A 23922-nucleotide genomic window follows, 5' to 3' on the forward strand; every position below is an offset into this window, starting at 1 on the left:
ACAGTGCGTGGTTAACTTGTTGGTTTAAGAGGTGAGGTTGTGTCCCCTAAGAGATAAGGGGAACTGTCCCCCATTCTGTTTTTCTTTCCTTTTCATGTTTCTTGAGTCTTTTATTCTATTATTATTTCCTTTTTTTTTCCTTTTCCCTCATGTTGCCAGTTTGGCTTGCTTTGATATGTATTTTTGTTCACTTATATAACCTGAGACACACATGGCTGCTTTTTGAATGTAATGGCAGGGCGACGATTATAAATGTGTTGGTCAGGGGAAGGGTACTACCTGATTTACTCATCACTGGGTGCACGTCGTGGCGGTTAGTTACCTAAGAATTTGTACTTGGAATGTAAGGGGTTTACACGGGCAGATAAAGATACGGAAAGTTTTTACACATCTCTGTAAGGAGAATATAGATATCGCTATGCTACAAGAAACTCACCTGAGTGAACATCTGAACCTAAAACATAAGTGGATTGGTTAGGTTCATTACTCATCTTTTACAAAAAGTAGCAGAGGTGTAGCTATTATAATTAATAAAAAGATACCTTTTAGAGTCACAGAGAATATTAAGGATAAATTTGGAAGATATATTATTATCAAGGGAGCTTTGAATGGAGAAGAGTTTTCACTTCTAAATTTATATTGTCCCCCTAATTACTCTTCAGAATTCCTTTTAAAAGTTTTTTTTCATTTTAAAGAGAATGCGTCTGGATTGGCTATTATAGGAGGGGACTTTAACTGTTTATTAGATTCTTTATGGGATAGATTCCCCCCCAGAAAGTCTTTTATCACCAAACAATCTAAAGCTCTTTGTAAAGAATTAGGATATATAGATTTTTGGCATACTCTTAACCCTTTTCCAAAAAAATTCCTTTTTCTCTAACCCTCATAATTGTCACTCTAGGATTGATTACTGTTTTGTTTCTAAGGCTCTGATGCAAACAATTTCTAACAGTTACATAGAAGATATTGTTATCTCTGATCATGAGACAGTTGTTCTAGATGTTTGTGTGAAGGGGTTTATAAGATCAGCTAGATGCTGGAGATTCAATACTCTGTTGCGTAGAGATGACAAATTCCTCTCACATTTTTTCTCAGAGTTTAGGATATTTTTTTCTATTAATTCAGCATCCACAGATAATCCCTCACTTCTCTGGGAGGCTTGTAAAGCATACATCAGAGGCCTCTCCATTTCATATCTCACTGATAAAAAAAGAAACAATTAGAAAAACAAAAATACCTAGAGTTAGCCTTAAATGTTGCCACTGATAGCTATCTGATCTATCCTTCACCTGCTTCCTTAGGAAAAATAAATATGTTACGGGCATCTTTAAACTCATTGCTAAACCAACAGTCTCACTCAAATATTCTATTCTCAAAGCAAAGATTGTATGAGTGGGGTAACACACCTAGTAAATATTTAGCCCATTTGATAAAATCTAAATTGTATTCACAATTTATCATCTCTATAGTTGAACTTAACGGTGTGCAATCTTTTGATTCACATATTATAAATAATACTTTTAAACAATTTTATTCTATGCTATATAAATCTAATTATTCTTTTCAAAGACGCAATTCTATGGTATCATTCTTTGATCGTTTGACTCTTCCTCTTGTCTCTGAGGATCAAAGGAATCTTCTTAATGCTCCTATCACAAGAGAGGAAGCTAGGATCGCACTCCGTAGTCTGAAATCTGGAAAATCACCTGGGCCAGATGGCCTCCCATGTGAACTGTATGAAGAATTTGAACATATTTTATTAGACCCTCTCTTAGCCATGCTTAATCATTAATTTCTGACTGATAGTCTGCCCTCTTCACTTCGTGAAGCAAATATTTCTCTGATATTAAAAAAAGACAAGGATCCAGAAGTTTGTAGCCCCTATAGGCCCCATTGCATTACTAAACTCTGATTTAAAAATGTTATCAAAAATTTTAGCACTAAGATTGGAGAAGGTTCTACCTCTTATTATTAATGAAGACCAGACGGGGTTCATTAAAGGTAGAAGTTCCGCTCATAATGTTAGGCGGTTACTAAATATTATCAAGCTCTCTCATAAATTAAGTTTTAATTCTCTTATTTTGTCTCTGGATGCTGAGAAAGCTTTTGACTCCGTGGAGTGGCCTTATCTATTTTATACTTTATACAGATCCTTTTGCAGCTGTTATTACTAACGGTCACAGATCTGACAATTTCCCCCTGTTTCTGGGCACCAGACAGGGCTGCCCCCTCTCCCCATTGCTTTTTGCAATAGCGATAGAGCCGTTTGCTCAGATGGTGAGAGAGGAGACGGCTGTATCTGGATGTGTTGCTCTTTCTTTCAGATCCCGAGGTATCTGTGCCAAAAATTGTAGACATTATTCAGGAGTTTGGACAATTCTCCGAGTATAAGATAAATTTTTTTAAATCAGTCGCCCTATTCCTAGGTAATAAGAAGCCCATCAATCAATCTCCCTCCTTTCCCTTTAAATACTCTGAGGATGGTTTTGTATACTTGGGTATTCATGTGACCCCTACTTTTGAGCAATTATATAAAGCCAATTTTACACCATTGTTAGGAAAAATCCATGATGATTTGAATAGGTGGATGGCTCTCCCTCTGTCATGGCTGGGGAGGGTGGCTCTGGTGAAAATTAATGTCTAACCCCGCTTACTGTATCCATTGCAAATGATTCCTATTTTATTGTCCAATAAGGCTATAAAAGAGTTACCTGGGTGGCTCAGTTCATTTATTTGGAGCAAAAGGAAACCCAGATTAAAACTATCTAAACTTCAGCTCTCTTAGTTCAAAGTTATGCAGAACTCTGTTTAATAGTCCTTTAGTACACAATACCCTCAAGGCATGGCGTGCTATTCAAAGGCTGGAAGGCAAGAGCGATATCACCTCACCTCTTTTGCCAATTTTGAACAATCCAGAGTTCCTGCCAAGTGTTACAGATTCAGGTTTTAATCTATGGCCTGTTCTTGGAATTTGTAGGATGGGTGATTTGTTTGAGGATGGATCTCTAATGTCTTTTGATAATTTAGTTTCTAAATATAATCTACCTAGACAGCACTTTTTTAGATTTTGGCAAATTAGAAACTATATATTCAAAAATACCACACTTATCTCTAAATACTCTTTTTCTGTTATTGAGGAAATCCTCTGGAACTCCCCATCACACAGGTTGATCTCCCTTTTCTATAAAGCTCTATGCTCCTATGGTGCAGATAGCACTTCATATCTAAGACTGACTTGGGAAAAAGACCTGGGGGTGGATATTCCAGTAGAGGAATGGGAGATGGTTTGGTCTCAAGCTAACAGGCTCTCGGTTTGTAATAGGGCAAGAGCCATTCAGCTTAGAATTTTACATAGAATACATATCACGCCACAATTAAGACATAAATACAATGCAAGTCACTCGCCACTCTGTCCTAAGTGTAAGTCTAATGTAGGAGATTATATTTATTGCATTTGGAACTGTTATAGGATCCAGGCATATTGGTCCAAAGTTGTGGCTCAATTGAACAACATCTTTGGCCTGGATCTGGAGCTGGATCCTTTGTTACTTCTCTTCGGCTTTCCTTGTAAGCTCATTTCAGATAAATTTGAAAGACGACTTTTTAGTTTGTTATCTTTTGCTGCCAGGAAGAATTTGCTGATGTCATGGATCAGTGATAAGCCTCCCTCCATCAAAGGCTGGCATTCAATTATTAGGGAGATTATCCCTCTGGAACTCTTGACCTGTATTATTCATTTGACAACTGATGCTTTCATTCGCATATGGACTCCATACCTTAATTTCATAAATGCTTCTACCTGTGACATCTTGCGGTTTGGAATGTGTTACTAGAGGTGTATAGATAATTTATGTATTCTCCCCGGTTATTGTCAATTTTGATCTGTGATATAATACTCTGTTTGTCATTGTATGTACAATTTTTCCTTTCTTTTGTGTTGTATTCCAGCCAGTGTGTGTGTGCTTTTGTTTTGCTAAATAAAAATAAATAAATAAATAAAAGAAATAGTTCAGACTGCACACGTTTTTATGTTGCAGTTACGTATAAGTATTGCTTAAATATCTAAGCTATGTCCCTGCTGATTTTCACAGAATGGAGCTTAAACAACTTAATTAAGCCAGCAGAAACTACAGCCCAAACAGAGCCTTTTTACAGCCCAGGGTCTGCAGGAAATTCACTGTCAGAATGAGGCACTACCTCAGCATGGGAGAGGTACTGCTGTTCCAGGGGCTGGACCACATCTTCAGGCAGCAGAGGTCCAAGTGCCTGTAGGTCTATGCTTGTTTGAAGACTTTTGTGCCTCAGTACGTTGCTGAAATAGAAAAAAATGATGGGTTCAGAACCATTCAGAACTTTGAACGTGCCATGCTACCAACAAAGACGAGTGATAAGGTAATAACTTTAGCAAAGCAGCACAAAAGGCTTTACATAATAAAAGGAATAAAAAGAATACAGAAAATATAACACAATAAAAAAACATACAAAAAGAAAACATAATAAAAACATGTAAAAGAGAAAAGGACTATATAATATGAAACATTGCAAATATAAAGCATTAACAACAAAATAAGAACACAAACCATGAAACATAAAACTAAGATAAAAACAAAAGTATAAAAAATCTAATTTAAGACATCAATAAAATATGAACCATGAAATGCTGAACGGTAAAAATGAGTTTTTAAATGTGACTTGTAATTGTCTAATGAGTCAGCTGACCTAATGCTTGGCAGTAAGCTGTTCCTGAGCATAGGAGCCAACACAGAAGGAGCCTTATCACCTTTGGCCTTTAGTCTCGACTTTGGAACAGATGATCGGAAAGGTCTGATTGGTTTGATAGAGAACTAATAATCCAGAAATATATTCTGGAGCCAAACCATGCAAAGCTTTAAAAGTGATCAATAAAATTTTTAAATAAATTATGAATTTAACTGCTAGCCAGTGAAGTGAAGCCAGAACAGGGGTAATATGCACACAAACCCTTGGTCTTGTAAGTAGTCTGGCTGCAGTGTTTTGTACCAGCTGAAGATGAATGAAAGAACTGTACGAATTGTTCAGTAAAGCGAATAGAGCATTACAGTAGTCCAGGCGAGATGTAATAGAAGTGTATATGACTAGTTCTGTATCTTTAGAGCAGGGGTCTCCAACTCCGGTCCTGGAGAGCTACTATCCAGTCGGTTTTCAATTCTACCTGGCTTCTGATGAGCCACACCTGTTCTCAGGTAAATACCAGGGCCAGGTGTGGCTCATCAGAAGCCAAGTAAGACAGAAAACCTACTGGATAGTAGCTCTCCGGGACCAGAGTTGGAGACCCCTGCTGTAGAGGAAAGAAATGCTCTAATGGTGCGTTCCATTTGCCCTGGGAACTCGGATTCCGAGTTGGATTCCGAGTTTCGAAGCCGGAAGTGACGACATGCGCGCTCCCGTTTCTCGGAGATCCGAGAATGATCTCGGATAACGCAGAGGATCCCGAGTTCAGAATCGAAGATGGCTGCGCCCTTTATCAACAGAAGGGAAAGTTGTAGTTTTATCCTGTTTAAGCACTACTTCTCATTTCTGGCTCATTAAATCGGTCGCACACACTATACCGTCCAACTTATCTGTGGACGTGTTGCTACGGAGTTTTATACGTGAAGCACCGCGCGTAATGTGTTATCAAGTGATATGGCTAACAATGGCTACCCAATTAACCGGTCTAGAATTGGATTTCATGATTAGTCGGATTATTTGTCGGATTTAAGGTAGTTCGGGCTAATTGTAAGTGAACGAAAATAAAGGCCATTTAAACTGAGGTACCTTAAATCCGACAAGTTGTCCGGCTAAGCAAAAAATCTTGCTTTTTCATACGGGTCGATGGTATTGCTGCTACTTTGGCAAATGGAACGTATCCAACTCGGTTTTTCCGAGTTTTTACCGGATGTGACGTAATCTCGGATTCCGAAAATCGGAATCCGAGGCAAATGGAATGCACGATAACTTTCATAGTATTCCTCACTTAGTAAAAGCTAGACTGTACCTCTTTATTAACATGAGGCCTGCTTCACATGAGTTGTATTACACTGTGGCCCAATTACTAACATCTCTGTTTTGTCAGTGTTAAGCTGAAGTTAGTTATAGGATAGGTTTATGGTAAGGGGTTGTTTTTCAAGGGTTGGACTTGGCCCCTTAGTTCCAGTTTAAGGAACTCTTAATACTGCATTTTGGACAATTTCATGCTCCCAACTTTGTGGGAACAGTTTGGGATGGCCCCATCTTATTCCAACATGACAGCACGCCAGTGCATAAAGCAAGGTCCATAAGGACATGGATGAGCGAGTCTGGTGTGGAGGAACTTGACTAGCCTGCACAGAACCCTGACCTCAACCCGATGGAACACCTTTGGGATGAATTAGAGTGGGGACTGCGAGCCAGGCCTTCTCATCCAACATCAGTGCTTGACCTCAGAAATGCTTTCCTGGAAGAATGGTCAAAAATTCCCATAAACACACCTATACCTTGTGGACAGCCTTCCCAGAAGAGTTGGTGGGCCAACTCCATATTAAAGCCTATGTATTAAGAATGGGATGTCAATAAAGTTCATGTGTATGTAAAGGCAGGTGTCCCAATACATTTGGTAATATAGTGTATGTTAGCAGTGTTGTTTGGATCCAAGGAAAAGTACAGCTGTAGATCATCAGCATAACAGTGAAACTTAATGCCATATCACCGGGTGACATGTTCAAGAGGGAGCATAAACAGGGAAAGAAAAAAATTAAAATAGTGTGTCACATCACATGACCTGGCCAACTGACCTAAACACAGCAGAAATGGTAATTGGAGCTAAGGGTCTGCTCAAGGACCCAATGGTGGAATCATGGCTGACCCTGCTCCGTGACCCCAGCTTACCTCACTTATATGTGGTTTTAGATAAAAGTATTTGCTTATTTATAAAATTAGAAAGGGGGGCTGTCTGAAAAACAGCATTGTATAACCCGGACAGCCCCATCAAATATTTTGACAGAGTCAATAGCAACACTGAATTTTATTACCTTATATTCAGGTATATATGAGGCCTAAAGAAAAAGACAAAATATCGGTTATAACGATCATCTGCTTATAGTGATCAATTTCACCCAGACAGACATGATCACAATAAATGTTTTTTTTGTTTGCAAGAAATGCAAACAATATATTTTCTACTTCTTTAGGGAACTTCCCTTTTATATTACAACTAAAATTTGACCTTTTTCATAAGATGTGTTTTATTTAAAGCGATTTGTGTATGATTTCAGTTGTTCTAAATTAGTGCTGCCACTAACAACTGTTTTTTGATCAGATAATCTTGTTGGGTGCAAGATGGCACCATGAGTAGTCATAGCGTGTCATGGACTCGGATGGCTCGGACACGAGAACGTGGCATAGTGCACACAGAAAAAGGGTGGACGACCCACTGGCGGCTCCAAGAACAAAAGGGGTTTACTAAATAAAACAGAAAACACTACAAACACAATGAAACCAAAAGGACCGCAAGGGGTCAAAAACTATAAAGGGATTGACAAAAACTGGGCAAATAAGCAAAATACACACCACACAAACGTCTCAATACTAATCAAACAACAATCAACGAACCACTGGGGAACTGAACAGAAGCAGGAACTAAAGCACTCAGGGGTAACGAGACTAACACAGGACAGGTGAGGCTAATTAACAAAGACCAGGGAAACGGGGCACAGGTGAAACTATAAACTCAAAAGAACTAAAAACAGGGAAACTAAGATAGGGTGACCAGATAATCCATGTCAGGGAGGACACTTTGAGCTACTTCGGGTTTTACAAACTACTTCCAAATTGAAAGGCTCCTCCGATTGGCTAAATAGTTCAGCACTTATTGTGCTTTGACTGGTTTGTTTCCTTGACTGAAAGACTCATCCAGCTGTTTCACATTAGCGTTAGTGATTATAGGAGACTGACCAATCAACACACAGCAAGAACTTGGTGCTCAAATTAAATCCAGGTCCTTTTAATTGAAATGGTAATTTACAATTCCTGTCCTAGCTCAGAGTGTCCTCCCTGACGTGGATTATCTGGTCACCCTAAACTAAGAACTAACCAAGGAATAAGGAACCAACACTGGGGAATTACAGACAGGTAAAGACAAGCAGGGCCACAAGGAACAAAACAAAAACCAACTACAAAATCAAACACAAGAACTAGAGAAACTCAAATGAAATACTAGGGATCAAAAATACAAAAACAGAGGAGGCAGGATTCAAACACAGGACAGAAGGGTACACAGACAACCACATGCTCAACATATTGAGCCACATGACCAGACAGGTAACCAGGGAGAACAAAGACTAACATAAAGAACAGGATGACCAGCAACGCCTGATGGCCAAACGGGGAAGGGAACACAGACAGACCACAACACGGGCTGACCCTGACAATAGCGGCCCGGCGCTGCACGAGATTTAGCAGTTTTCTTTTTCTTTTTTGTGTTTTTACATTTATTTTGCTGAATCAAGTATCAGTCGCACACATGCAGTACAGCAGGACTGAACTGATTATGGTTCAGGAGCAAAATAAGCACCAAAATTGTAATGAAAGTGGCTGGGACTTCATTCCACCGGCGATCTGAAGAACCATAGTCTCCGTTTACAACATTCCACTGCTGAAGCGGCGCAGGCAACGGAGGCTAAATGCTAGCCCCCACAAACCGGCCATTCCAAGTCTCTTTCTTGCTCAACAAGAAAATGGATGAGATACGACTGCGGATTATCTCACGCTGCTTGGATTACTGTGTGATGGTAATAACAGAAACATGGTTGGACTCTTTCACCCCACTAACTGTGATCGAGCTAATGGGCTATGCTACTTTCTGAGTGGACAGAACAACCAAATCCGGTAAGAAGCGGGGAGGAGGACTGTGTGTGTTTGTTCACTGTTGTCCGGACATGGAATATCTGATGGTACAATGTAGACCATTCTACTTCCCGAGAGAGTTCATGTCGGTTGTTATAACCGCAGTTTATGTGCCGCCAAAGGCTAATGTTAAGCTAGCCATGGAGAAGTTACAACGTTCCATTAATCAACAGCTTACGCCGCAGCCGGACTGTGTTATAATTGCAGCGGGAGACTTTAACCACTCAAACCTGAAGTCTGTCCTGCCCGGAATATATAAAAATGTGAGCTTTCTGACGAGGGAAAATAAGATTCTGGACCAGGTCTACACCAACATTCCAGAGGCCTACAAAGCCACCCATCTGCCACACTTTGGACTTTCAGACCACCTCTCTCTGTCCCTGATACCTGCCTATAAACCTCTAATCTACAAAAACCAACAGTTAAAACAATTCAGGTGAGGACTGAGGAAACCACTGCAGCCCTACAATACTGCTTTGACACTATGGATTGGGGAATATTTGCAGAGGGAACAAACTAGAGGGTCACACAGCTGCTGTGCTCTCTTACATTAACTTTTGCACAGGGAGTGTTACCTCAGGGTGCGTGCCCTGCTCAGAGCACGAGATACTGCCTTTAAGTCAGGAGATCAGCAGGCTTACAAAGAGGCATGTCAGTCCCTGCTGAAAGGCATCAAAAAGGCCAAGCGCAGACACAAACAGCGCATTGAGGAACACTTTAACAGCAACAACTCCAGACATATGTGGCAGGGTATCAAGGCACTTACCGCCTACAAAGACGCCCACACACCGGCAGAGTTCTCAGACAGAACCCTACCTGACACCCTAAATAGGTTCTTTGCCCGCTTCGATCAACACAACAGTATGGCCCACACTCATCCTGCTCTTCCAAAAAGGGTCGACACCCCCATCCAGCTGCAGCAACATCAGGTCAGAACCATTTTGCGCAGAGTCAATGTGAGGAAAGCAGCTGGTCCAGATGGAGTTGCAGGGAGGGTACTTAAGCCATGTGCAGACCAGTTAACGGAGGTTTTCACAACCATCTTCAACCTCTCGCTACTGCAGTCTGTAGTTCCGACCTGCCTTAAGTCAGCCACCATTGTTCCACTGCCCAAGAAGAAGAGCCCAGTGAGCTGCTTGAATGATTACCGCCCAGTTGCTTTAACTCCCATCAACGCCAAGTGCTTGGAAAGACTCATCATGCCCCACATTAAAGCCGCTATTGCAGCTGACACCAACCCACATCAGTTTACATACAGGGCAAACAGGTCGACAGAGGATGCCATGATAACTGCTCTCCACACAGCCCTCAAACATCTGGACAACAGCAACACCTATGTGAGGATGCCATTTATGGACTTCATCTTTGCCTTTAATACAGTATGACCGCACAAGCTGGTTCAAAAGCTGAACAACCTGGGCCTCAGCAGCTCACTTCACCTGGATAAGGGATTTCCTCAGCAACAAAACGTTAGGATAAGAGACCACAGTTAGCTTTATATTTAATGTTCTGGCTGTAATATCTTTCATCAAAAGCAAGCAACACTCGTTGGTTTTCCAGATTTCTTTACGGGCGAATTTTAATTAATATTTCAATGGGGACACTCGAAAAAGCTAAAAGCGTGAAAAAGCTTAATGTGGCTACATATACCAAAAAAGTGACCAATAATCACCAAATTTCTCTCAGACATATCTGGTCATAAAGATTTTCGCCTGGCAAGGAATCAAAATCGAAATGCTAGGAATATGGACTTTATCTCACATTAGACGTTTTCCTCTCCATTGACGCCCATTATAAGGAAACGCACCTCATTCCCTCAATTCATTTATGTTCTCTCTAATTTCAAACAACCTCTGAATACAGTTAGTAAGTAAGTTGTTCACCTTCAATAGCCCAGCTGTCTTGTTTAAAGTCACTGATGGTGAATGGACACAGTGCAATTATTAATAAATACATATAAAAACACATATGAAAGTTACACGGTGTGCATTGTCCCCTGTAGTTTAATGCTTAAAGCACATTTCACTGGACATGTCTGTATCAGTTAGAATTAATAGACTAATAAGAATAAACCTATCTTGTGTACTTTAAATGGACACAGAACATTTTAGGTGGAAATTAGCGGGAGAACATTTCAAACTGGATTTAAGGACGCACTTCTTTACACAGCGTGTAGTCAGAGTATGTAATAGTCTTCCTGATAACATAGTGCAAGCTGAATCCTTGGGTTCCTTTAAATCAGAGCTAGATAAGATTTTAACAACTCTGAGCTATTAGTTAAGTTCTCCCCAAGCGAACTCGATGGGCAGAATGGCCGCCTCTCGTTTGTATAGTTCTTATGTTCTTATTAATAACAGAAAAGTATTATGAGAGAATGCAAAACTATCGCGTTCCTTCGCAATGCTATTGCATTGTATTTGTAGAAAAGAGTCTACAAATATTTAGAGTATTTAGATTTATTTCTATTTAGAGTAACTTCCGTCCAGTCCGGATTGTTTATAAATGTTCCCCTTCTTATTTGTTATTTCAACTTGACGCGCTGACTTACCCGAGTTATCTCTCCCCTATCGGACAGAATGGTTGTCAGTCATAAGCCCCGCCCATCTTCCTGAGAGTGGAGAACTCGCTTGCTTATTTAGTACCATGGACTGCAGAAGCGGAGCGGTGCCAGCGGAGCCTAGCGAAGTTCATGATTATTTAGTGTTCCTTTATAATTGCAGTTAGATATAAATTAGTATTTCTGTTAGCCCTCGGAGTGCGTGTTTGTAATTTCTTATGGTGTAATCTGATTTTCAGTACTAATTTTCAGTTAGTACTTGCCGTTTGTTAGGATGTGAATCCTCGTTACCCGTGGAGTTAACATAGACGCCATTTCATGTCTGTGTATACTGTATAGCCATGCCGTATCCTAAGTTTGCTTGTGTATCGCATGCATTAATGTCTATATTTGTTATGTTTTGCCTAGGAGATATTGCACGTTTAGCATTGCACAGGTTATAAAGATTGTATGTTACTTGGTATGTTAATGACTTGGTAGCATACTTTGCTGTTATCTGTTATATACATGTATTGTGTTTTGCTCTAGGAAAACCACTTCATTTCAGGGCACTTCTCTCAATCAGATAAAGTGAATGGAAATAAGCAATCGTGGCTGGTGTGATGTTTAATAGGATTCTTGATTACATACATCCTTAACCGGATATCGAGAGCGGTTCCATCTCAGTCGACACCGGTGTTCTGTCGAAATGAGGTACATTTGTCGAGTTATCCTACCGTAGTGCTAATCGATAGCCCTAACCCTAACTCTTACCCTAACCCTAAACCCCCAAACCCCCTAAAACCCTCATCCTAACCCTAACCCAAACCCCTAAAACCTAACCCTAATCCCAAGACGGTGGAACTGCACATGCGCAAAAAGGCTCGATAGTACGCCTCGATGGGTAGTTCAACTCGTCAGAACACCGGCAACCTAGCTCAGAGCATGGGATATAGTTTCCTCATCTAAAGTATTTTTATTTGTGTTGTGTAAAATCATAATTACATTTGTACACATTTGTACATGTGAAAAGGGTTTTGCAGATTTGTTGATTTGTCAGTCACATTACATTTGTGACTTACCTCCTATTCATTTGTGGATTGATCTATAGAACAAAATCCATAAATATGAGGTGCAGCTGTGATATACAGTGGTACCTCAGTTCTCTAACTCTAACGCGAATTTCTTAAAAAAATTCGAAAAAAATTACCTAGAGCTCGATCTGAATCTCAGAATTCAAACTGTGAATGCCGACCTAAGATAACTTGTATGCCTGGGGAAATGAGTCACACGGCACATCTCTCAGCGGAAACAAAGGGTAAAGCTTCAGTCTCAGCCTCATATTCGCTGTGATAGCATCCTGTATGTTTACACTAGCTGAATACATATATTTAGAGTTAGACAGTAAAAATACATTTAGAAAATGATAGACAGTAACAGTAATTTATTATATAATAAAATACATTTTAAAATAAGATTTCTTATTCATTATTTTAATATTAATAATAGACCATTAATACATTTAATTATAATAATATTGTCCTGCCGAGCGGGGACGGAACGGAGACAAAGGCGCAGACATCAGGGTATCGGGGAATACGGGGTTTAATTACAGGTAAAGCAGGCAAAACGCAGACGGACAATACAATGACCGGACTGGGGAAACAAACTGAAACGCGGATGAAATATGGAGGGCTAACGAAAACAACCAGAAACAGCTGATCACACGGGGTTAACGAGGGGGCGTGGCACACGGAAGGAGCGGACGATCGAGGCAGATTGTTAACTTTACACATTGTTTGGATACATTTATTTTCTTTCTTTACAAATAACTGTTTTGATAAGTGTGCTTAGATGTGTTTAGTACAGTATATGCTCTTGTTTTATCTGGTTAATTTTGTGTTTAAATGCTAAAAAAAACATATTTAGGTGTAATTTTTTGGGGCCGGGAACCAATTAATTGGTTTTCCATAATTTCTTATGGGGAAGATTCGATCAGAGCTCGAACTTTTTAGGATTCGATCCGGAGCTCTGAACGGATTAAGTTTGAGTTCTGAGGTACCACTGTATATCATTATCAGGATATACGATGACTCATTTCTGGATATGAGATTTTTGTCATAGCGCACAGCCCTACGTCTTAATGGTCAAAACTGCCCATTTTTTTGCTATCAGTGCTGCTTCAGTTTTGGGGCAATCAGTCTCAAAATTTAACTAGTTCCATTTCAGTGCCCATACAATGCCTCTGCACTTTGAAAAAAGATCTTTCAGGTTATTTGAGTCATTAATCAGGAAATACAGAAGTCTGAGGGAGTATTTTATAAATCATCATTTCAGTGACGCTCTGTACTGTATAACTTACAAAAATTGTATACATTAAAAAACAGTGGTTATGAGTATTAGATGAGCTTAATGAACTCAATGCCATAATTGGCTGTCCTTACTCTAGTGAACTCCACAGCTTCAGCAGATTAAGAACATAAGAACATAAGAAATTTACAAACGAGAGTAGGCCATTCGGCCCATCAAGCTCGTTTGGGGAGAACTTAGCTAATAGCTCAGAGTTGTTAAAATCTTATCTAGCTCTGATTTAAAGGAACCCATGGTTTTAGCTTCCACTACAATAGCAGGAAGACTATTCCATACTCTGACTACACGCTGTGTAAAGAAGTGCTTCCTCAAATTTGTTTTAAAATGTTCTCCCGCTAATTTCCACTTATGGCCACGAGTTCTAGTATTTAGACTAATATTGAAATAGTCATTTGGCTGAACAGCATCCAGACCCGTTAGAATCTTATAGACCTGAATCATATCCCCCCTTAGTCTCCTTTGCTCAAGGCTGAACAGATTCAGTTCCGCTAACCTCTCCTCGTAAGACATTCCTCTAAGACCAGGAATCATTCTCGTAGCTCTTCGTTGCACCTTTTCTAAGGCAGCAATGTCCTTCTTGAGGTATGGTGACCAAACCTGCACACAGTATTCTAGGTGGGGTCTTACCAAGGAATTCCCCAGTAAAGTCATGTGACACACTGGCCTGACGTCTTGTTAAAGAATAAAACATTCAAAAGAGTAAACAGGCATAAAATTCACCACACACAAGGCGACTGGCTTACTTTGGGTAGTGATCATACACCCAGGAGATGAAATAGGTGCAGTCCTCTATTTCCATGGGAGACGTGGCTAAATCCTGCAGACGTTCCGAGAAAGCCTGGTGATACAGCCTAGCATACAGGTTACATATGTCAAACTCTTCTGGGTAGCAGTCCTTCACGTTCTGCACAACCCTCAGCAGGTCATCCTTCACCAGTTTGCCCATCTTGCAGATGTCCGTCTTCAGGCTGGAGGACAGGTTCTCCACCCCCTGCACCTTGTCCAGCCGGTTTATTCGCAGAGTCACCAGCTCTTCCAGCATACGATCGTGGGTCTGTCTCCACCCCTGTGGCCTCCATGGTGGCACTTGACCCTCCATTGCTTTACGCCACTGTTGATCTTGCTTCTCCTCCTCCATGATGGCACTCACTGCTGACTTAAGGGAGCTCTCCTTGGTCTTGCAATCCAGGGTGTCCCGCACCACCTCCTGGACCTTAAGGAGCAGGGCCTTGTAGTGCTTGCGCAGTGCAGCCTCCTCTGTTTCCCACTCAGCCTCCTTCTCTCCAGGCGAACCAAACAGCTGTTCCTCTCGGGCGATCAGTTGCTGGCCCGCCTCCCATAGACGCAGCTGGGCTAGATTTTCCTCAAAAGGAAGTGCAGCTGAAATGTGGTATGAGGAGCAGACTCTGAAACACTATTACAATTCTCCTATTGATAAGATTAAGAAGCTGTGTGATTAGCAGGCAAAAGTTCACAAATCCTGGAGATGTTCACAAATCCTGCAGTAATAGTGCTAATTAATACTCAATGAATTAATAAAATATTCGCTAATCAGAACGGGAAAACTAAAACTGCAAATTGCTTTTAATAAATCAACTTAAGTCAAGGGAGTAGATGTATCCAGCCCCCCAATTTGGCTTTAATCAAACCCCCAATAAATACATTCTTGCATTATTATTAAACAGCGGCTGCGTTCACACAGCCAGCCACATCCTTCAATTCCGATTTTTTGCTCAGATCGGATTTGTCTATCTTGACGGTTCAAGAGACCTATATCTGACTGTAATGTGAACGCATCGGTCCTCCGAAACGTCACGCATGCGCACATTGATACGTTTTTACACGGGTAAAAAGCTGATTGTAAAATTGGTACGTTGTGCGGCCATGACCGTACCGCTGCGCTGATTCGAGTCTTTTGCCTCCTTAAACTTTGACTTCAGGCTCTTTATTTTTCTTTGGCATTGTAGCCACGTTCGTGTCCGCGCTGTTCCATTTCTTTGGCAATTATTTCAAATACTACTCTATTACGATAGGTTCCTTCCAGTTTAGCTTGAACAGATTAATTTCCCCAAATATCAATTAAATCCCCAACTTCTCCATCCTTCCACTGACTGTTATCGCAGCTCTCCTCCATTTTTACCTTCCTGCGCTGCCGGTGCAGGCTGATGTCAGCGCATGCGTATAAGCAAAAAGCCACATGAATTCCGATCTGAGCGTTCACATTCATTTCGCATGGCCGCGAATCGGATACGTATCAGATTTTGTACCACATATGAAAGTGATCAGATTTGCGTGTCCACACAGCCCTGAAAAGATCAGATCTGTGTCACATTAAGGCAAAAAATCCAATTTGAGTCACTTCAGCATGGCAGTGTGAACGTAGCCAGTGTACTATGGAAGATTATAAGCACAAAAATTCAAATGGAAATTCATTTTGCAAGTGGCAATTCAATATTCAATCAGAGCATGCATTTGTCATTTCAATATTTAATCTGAGCATGTAATTTGAAAATATATCTTGCAATCGGCAATTCAATATGCAAAGTGCTTATGCAATCCTTAATTCATTTCAAAATATTTTGAATAATAAATAGAATAACAATTCACTGAATTGCATTTCGTATTGCCATGGGTTTTTTGCCAATTTATTCAAATGGAAATTCATTTTGCAATTGGCAGTTCAATATTCAATCAGAGCATGCATTTGTCATTTCAATATTTAATCTGAACGTGTAATTTTTAAATACATTTTGCAATCGGCAATTCAATGTGCAAAGTGCTTATGCAATCCTTAATTAATTTCAAAATATTTTGAATAATAAATAGAATAACAAGGCACTGAATTGCATTGCGTATTGCCATGGGTTTTTTGCCACTTTATTCAAAAGCAATGGCGTCGCCGGCAATTGCATTGCATGTTGGGGAAGAAAACTCAATTTGCAATTCCCAACTGTCAGACCGCTCATCAAGGCGGACCTTCATTAACGACGTCACTTCCTTGTTTAGGGCCTCACCAGCATTCAATGGACTTGTTCGTTTAGAGAGTAATAGCGACAGAAGAGCCTGTAGCAAGTATTTGTGCCTTAGCAGATGACATGGAAAACAATCGGGTATCAGCAATAGATGTGTTTGATAGGTTGCTTTTGCTCTCACAGAGGGTAGAGGAACTTTCCATCTTAACTGGACTTGACACGGGAAGGATGCAAACTAATCTAAGAGTGGGGAGACCCGCCATCGAGATACCTGTGGTGGCCATTGAGGGCTACCTCTATGGGCTGATATTTGTGCTACTAGAAACTGAATATGAATTGTGTATACTTGAATATACAGTTGTCGCATTAAAAAAACTCAATCTGAGTTTATTAGTTTAATCTGAATTCAGTTCGCAAATTCAATTTCAACTTATTGAGGAAAAGTAATCGACCACAGGTTCACAACGCAACTCATTTCCACGTTTAGGACAGTTCTGCAGGTCGGGGTAAAGTGGAGGCGTGTGCCGGGATGTCGCAAGAGCAAATACGGGATCGTATACGCATCATCATATACGTAATGAGAATTAAGCGGTACCCGCACTGCTATATGCTGATACCCGATTGTTTTCCATGTCATCTGCTAAGGCACAAATACTTGCTACAGGCTCTTCTGTCGCTATTACTCTCTAAACGAACAAGTCCATTGAATGCTGGTGAGGCCCTAAACAAGGAAGTGACGTCGTTAATGAAGGTCCGCCTTGATGAGCGGTCTGACAGTTGGGAATTGCAAATTGAGTTTTCTTCCCCAACATGCAATGCAATTGCCGGGGACGCCATTGCATTTGAATAAAGTGGCAAAAAACCCATGGCAATACGCAATGCAATTCAGTGCCTTGTTATTCTATTTATTATTCAAAATATTTTGAAATTAATTAAGGATTGCATAAGCACTTTGCACATTGAATTGCCGATTGCAAAATGTATTTTAAAATTACACGTTCAGATTAAATATTGAAATGACAAATGCATGCTCTGATTGAATATTGAATTGCCAATTGCAAAATGAATTGCCATTTGAATAAATTGGCAAAAAACCCATGACAATACGAAATGCAATTCAGTGAATTGTTATTCTATTTATTATTCAAAATATTTTGAAATGAATTAAGGATTGCATAAGCACTTTGCATATTGAATTGCCGATTGCAAGATATATTTTCAAATTACATGCTCAGATTAAATATTGAAATGACAAATGCATGCTCTGATTGAATATTGAATTGCCAATTGCAAAATGAATTGCCATTTGAATTTTTGTGTAGCCAAAATCAAATTCTCTCCGATGCCGCTGTCAACGCACGTATCTTTGCTACGGGAACGTAGCCTACCTGTCTGAGTACCACCTTCAGACGATGGGCTTCTCCGGACACTGGTGTCACTTTTCCTTTTCTGCATAAAACTAAACTTCACCGTCAGTCTCGGGAAGAAATTTCTGCCGTCTCCCCCGATCTTTTTTTCATGTGGCGCTTCAGCTCCGTCTTCTTTCATCGTTACTTCGTTTTGGCCTGGCTGTGGGCTTTCTTCACTTTCTCTTTCTCTGTCTAATAACACGAGACATTTCCAAATTTAACTGAAATTAAGCTATTTATTTTAGCAGAGGGCTATATTTTACGTGTTTTATGAAAGTCTCCGCAGTCTTCTTCATAAATAAAAGAAGCGACCTTTTTAGGCAAAGCTGGGCGTGTACAGTAGGCTAAATGAAATACAGCAGACACGTAAAACAGTGGGGCAACGGGAAAAATATTTCGAAAAAGAAGTTTTAAAAATAATTTTTACATTTTAAAGCATTAAAACAAAAATATACATTATAAATAATAAAAACTAATATGCATATACATATCACAGTCGGGGTGCCAGCTCCCACGTATCTGGCGTGACACGCTTTCAGAGTGTCACGTTCACCCAAGAAATTTTACGGAAAATTATTACATTATAAATCTAAAACTAGCTACATCAAGAGCGTTGAGATAAATTTGTGTGCAGATTGAAATTATCAGTCTAGTCGGAAAGTTTGCTACGTGCATGTATATCTACTTCATCATAGGCGGTTACCATATTTAGAAAAGCTTCAGCCATTAGTTCCGTATATTCGCATACATTTCGCACCAACTGCTCGCCAGATCTAATCAAATACTATTATCGACTCTGATCAGATCTAATCAAATGCTACAATCGACTCTGATCAGATCTAATCTGTTTATTATCGTAAACTTCTGTGTATAGAAATACATTTTGCTTGCAAATCGATTTGCAAGCAAAATGTATTTCTATACACAGAAGTTTACGATAATACGAAACGATTTTCTAAGCAACAGATATTGCCTCCATCCAAAGAATCTGTTGTGCCAAATTTGTAATGTAAGTACAAACATGCTATACGAATAGCCTATATATACAGTACCAATAAAGTACACAAGTACCACAGAAAATCATTAACCAGTTCTTGCGATTTAACTTATAACTCATACAGGCCAATATATGTCAGTTTTTGGGACCGTACCGAAGCATCCGTTACATTTGTAGCAAAATGTTTAAAGTAAATTCATCATCAATAATATTAACAATGAAAATAATATCAGTTTAAATTAAAGTTATATATCTGCCAAATGATTCAATTCGAACGAGAAACGAAAAACATTAATGATTAATTAAAACATCTGAAACATCCGACAGCTTATTTAAAGATTGGTTTTAGGAACAATGATTAATAAAATATAAATATGTGCTTCGCACCAATTTAAATCAGTTACGTACACCTACCTTGAGTTCGGTGTTTCTGACTGCCTGCTTGCGCAGATCTCTTAGTATGTCCCCCGCCCCGCCCCGCCCCGTCCCGTCCCGTCCGCGTGGCCGGCACAAGAGGAGTTGTTTAAAAAATCAGTATGCCTCAGTGCAAGTAAAATCAGATGTTATGAGGGGCCGTTAGGGACTTTATTCAGAATTACCATGCATATACATATGTGAAACCATGTATAAAGCTATATGAAACCAAAATCATTCACACAGTACACTGAAAATTGCACACACTTACAAGCAGAGTGCGAATTACCCCTCCATAATTGGGGGGTACTGCCTTCATAACACTTCTATGACCATTATGGTCCACTAAGCAAAAGTGGGCATTTATCACTAGACCGATGTCGGCTCCACAGTCCACGGGTAGCCTAACGGAAACAGCAGCCTTATTAAGCAGCATGTATTGGCCTCTGCAGAGACCATCAGAACTTTGTCAGAAGCAACAACAGTCAGGCAGCAACGGATTGTTGCAACTGCAAGCATGGGCATCCTGGGAAAATCTCCTTGCGTCGGGCGGTGTAGTAGGGGTCTGCTGCCGGATGCACCTCCAGCTCTCAAAGGGTGTGGGCCACGTTACCAAGCACAACAGTGCTTCGGGGCATCGAGTTTAGACAGGAGAAGAAAATGGTAAGTAAATGACAAGCTGTGTCATGCCTTCTCCTGGCTGTGCAGCGCCGTCTCATAGCCGCGTGATGCTATCGTTGATGCCTCAGTCCTGCTGGTCCCTCTCCTGAGCCAGCCGGGCCTCCCAGCTGTGACACTCTTACTAGCAGTTCGAACAGAGTAGCCCCACCTGCTGCCTCTGATGGTTGAGGCTGCAGCTGGGGTCACACTGCAGCTCCTTGCAGCTGCCAAGCAAAGAGCACTTGATGACCAGTGAGCGGTCGGAGTCCGCAGCGATGTTTGCCATCCCCAGGCTGCATCCACATGGCAAATTACTTTTAGTGTCACATGAAAGTAAAGTTTCATGAACCCACTGTGACCTCTTTTCCACCTAACAGCAAGAGACCAAGATTATTTTTTATGGTGTAAACCAGCAATGTAACTCATTTTGTTTCAAGCCAAAAAACACTTTACAATCGCACTTATTTTTATGGAAAGTGCTCTTTCATGACATAATATTCACCCATCCAGTGCATTTCACTAGTGCCGGGCAGTTTGCAGCTGGCAGAGTGAACATGCAAAGTGAATTTTTCACTTGCACCAAGCAGTTCACCACTTGCAGTCTGGATGGGTGGACGGTTTGCCACTTCACTGCTGCCTACAAGTCTGGCAGGCTGGACCAGACTTCCCAGATCATATCATAAAGCACCTGCTCCAGCAGCACCAGTGGGATCACTTCTGACATCCCACTTCTAACACCATTGTGGTGCTTGGCAGACTAAGGAATCACAATGCTAGTAGAAGAGATGAGGAAAGATGGTCCTCACAAAGTTGCTCTTTTAATGTAGTCCTTAAAAGAACCACACAACATGCAATCACAGCACTCTGACAGCACATGGTACGAAAACACAGGGAGGTCCCATAATGGATGAGAAGGCTCACACAGGGTGGGCCACTGCACAATGACTAAAGACATGTGAAGATCGGGCATGGATCAAGTAGAAACACAGCTAAGGGCATATGTGACAATTGGATACACAGCACAAAAAGTATTTACACTTACGATTACACACAGGGGCTATTTATAATGGTTCGCAAGTTTTTGCAAATGGTTTCTGCATCCACTGGCATATTTATTGTATTTTTTCATTTACTCCATATATATGGTTCATAATAATAATAATAATAATAATAACACATTTAATTTATAATTCCCTTTACATCACAGGATCTCAACAGGCTACAAGTTAAAAAGAGACAAAGCAAACATGCTTTTATTACATCCTGTATTGACTACTGCAACTCCCTTTTCGTTGGCCTCCCTGCACTATTTATTCAAAAGCTTCAGTATATTCTCTGCTGCTAGAGGTCTCACTCACACCAAAGGATCCGCTCACATCACACCCATCCTGTCTCAGCTACACTGGTTACCAGTTCAGTCTTGATTCAAATTCAAAATATTGCTTCTCTCTTGTAAAGCTCTACATACCCTTGCTCCTTGCTACCTCAGTGAACTTTTGACTCTCGACTCACCCTCTTGCTCTCTCAGATCCTCTAATAATAATCTCCTTGCTATTCCATGCACTGCAATTTTCTCTATGGGTGAAAGGTCCTTCAGTGCCATGGCCCCATAACTATGGAACTCTATCCTACAATCACTCTGTGATTATTGTTGTTTATCTTCCTTCACATTTGAAATAAAGACGTTTCTTTTCCTTGAACATTTCTCTTCTGTCTCTTCCTCCTGTACTGATTACTGATTTGTGTGTGTGTGTGTGTGTGTGTGGATTTGCATTTGCACCAAATTGTCCCCAAAGTGTAGTAAAACCTGAAATTTCCCTACTTTTGGGGACATCTTTTGAGGTCCCCATTTGGATAACCTCAGTTTTATAAAAATCTGTGAATGCAATCAAAAAGTAAAAACGCCAAAATCTTGTATTTGGGTTGGTGACTTATGGTTAAGGTTAGGGATGATAAGGTTAAGGGTGTCGTGATTGGGATTATGGTTTTTCCCATAGAAATGAATGGACGGTCCCCATTTAGATAGGAAGACCAACTGTCCATGGTGTACACGCTTGCAGTTGCAACAATCGGTTGCTGCCTGCATGTGTGTGTGTGTGTGTGTGTGTGTGTGTGTAAAGCGACCTTGGGATTGTGAAAGGCGCTATATAAATGGTACTTATTGTTGCCATAATGAATTCGTCCCTGTCCTCAGATGATATGCCTGATCGATTTAATGGCAATGGGAATTTAATGGCAATAATTGGACCACTACTGAAGAAACCAAGTTTGCATCCACAGGGGTTCAGCAAATATAGATTGTCCTTAGTGTACCATTTTTTTAATGTACCACAATGTACTGGAAGCAACCTGTTGCTCAGTGTATCCTTCTGCCAGCAGAACCACAATTAAACCAGGATTTGTTTAAAAATATTGAGTGCAGTCTCTTCATTTTTTTTCACGCCTGTAAGTACTGTAATTGTTTTATTTAATCTTTGCATCTGTGTATTTTATGTTTAAAATAATAAGTGTTGTAGCCGTGTAGTGTTTTAACCTGCAGTTAGGCTTGTCTGTCCCAAGGGTCAGTGTTGATGTGTTCTGCCTACCAGGCTGCTCATGCTGGCCAGCTGCTCAGCCAGCTGCACCACCAAGAGTGGAAGCAGACCACCCTAAAGTTTCCTCATTAGGGTGGAAAGGAGCCCCAACCTAGCTCAAGTGAATAGGTTGGTTTGGTTTCCCAATGTTAGGCAGTAGAGCAGAAAATTGATAATCTTCCATAATACTGAGGCCCTCCAGAGGTACAACATTGAGGTCCAGTACCAGGCAGGTAAGCTCCATGGCAATGCAGGCGCCCTCTCTTCTCGCCCCTGCAAGATGCTGTCACTACGCAAGAGCACACTGATGCCGAGGCACTAGAGGTCATTGATTATCAGTAGCAGTGGAGCTTCAAAGGACCTTTTGCTGACCCAAGTCTTGGATTTGCTGCAGGCAGGTAGGTGGCCAGAATGGAGGGATGTTTAGACCCTCTATTCCCAGTGATCCACCTTCAAGGTGCTCGATGAGCTGCTGTACTGGTGCTGGCAGTCCCCAGAATGTGACTGGCATCTGCTCAACTGTTGGGTGTTCCGGAGCCTTCGTCTCACAGTCCTGCGGGTTTCACTAGTGTGATGGGAGCCAGCAGCAAAGACTTTGGGAAAACTGCATTGCTGCTTCTATTACCCTGGCTGCAGCCAGGACACCAAACTATTCATACATTGCTGCGATGTATACACTACCCAGAAGGATCCAAGCCATCACTCCTGAGCACTGCTGCAGTCGTACTAGATAGAAGCACCAATGGAGAGGGTGAGGGTAGACATGCTGGGCTGTTCTCCCTGTAGAGATCCTGGGAATTGCTATGTCTTGGTAGGCATGAATTATTACACCGAGTGACCCGAGGCATACACGGTTCCTAACTAGAGCACAGCAACCACAGCTGAGAAACTTCTGGAGGAGGAGTTCTGCTGCCTCAGTGTGCCGAAGTGCACATTGACCAGGGTTGGACCTTGGAAGCACAGGCACATGGCGAGGTCTGCAAGCACTAGGCATTTTGAAGAACTATACCACCCCCTTCATTCCCAAAGTGACGGGCTGGTGGAGGGGTTTCATCATACGCTTCCTGCGCAGTTTGTCATCCTCATCGGC

The 23922-nt window shown here is 40.9% G+C and overlaps 1 protein-coding gene across 3 annotated transcripts in view; it reads right to left on the reverse strand.

Annotated features, from left to right (window-relative positions):
- Positions 1-23922, reverse strand: part of LOC111834231 (tumor necrosis factor alpha-induced protein 2-like) — a 57471-nt gene that overhangs the window by 27418 nt on the left and 6131 nt on the right. For all 3 annotated transcript variants that reach the window (XM_023793293.2, XM_072702655.1, XM_023793292.2), the window contains 3 exons: positions 18168-18380; positions 14551-15187; positions 4198-4312 (listed from right to left, as the gene is read on the reverse strand). In XM_023793293.2, coding sequence (XP_023649061.1) covers positions 4198-4312; positions 14551-15187; positions 18168-18380 — 965 coding nt within the window. The remainder of the gene's footprint in view (positions 1-4197; positions 4313-14550; positions 15188-18167; positions 18381-23922) is intronic.

Source organism: Paramormyrops kingsleyae, chromosome 19 (assembly GCF_048594095.1).
Source record: "Paramormyrops kingsleyae isolate MSU_618 chromosome 19, PKINGS_0.4, whole genome shotgun sequence".
NCBI classification, from domain to species: Eukaryota; Metazoa; Chordata; class Actinopteri; order Osteoglossiformes; family Mormyridae; genus Paramormyrops; species Paramormyrops kingsleyae.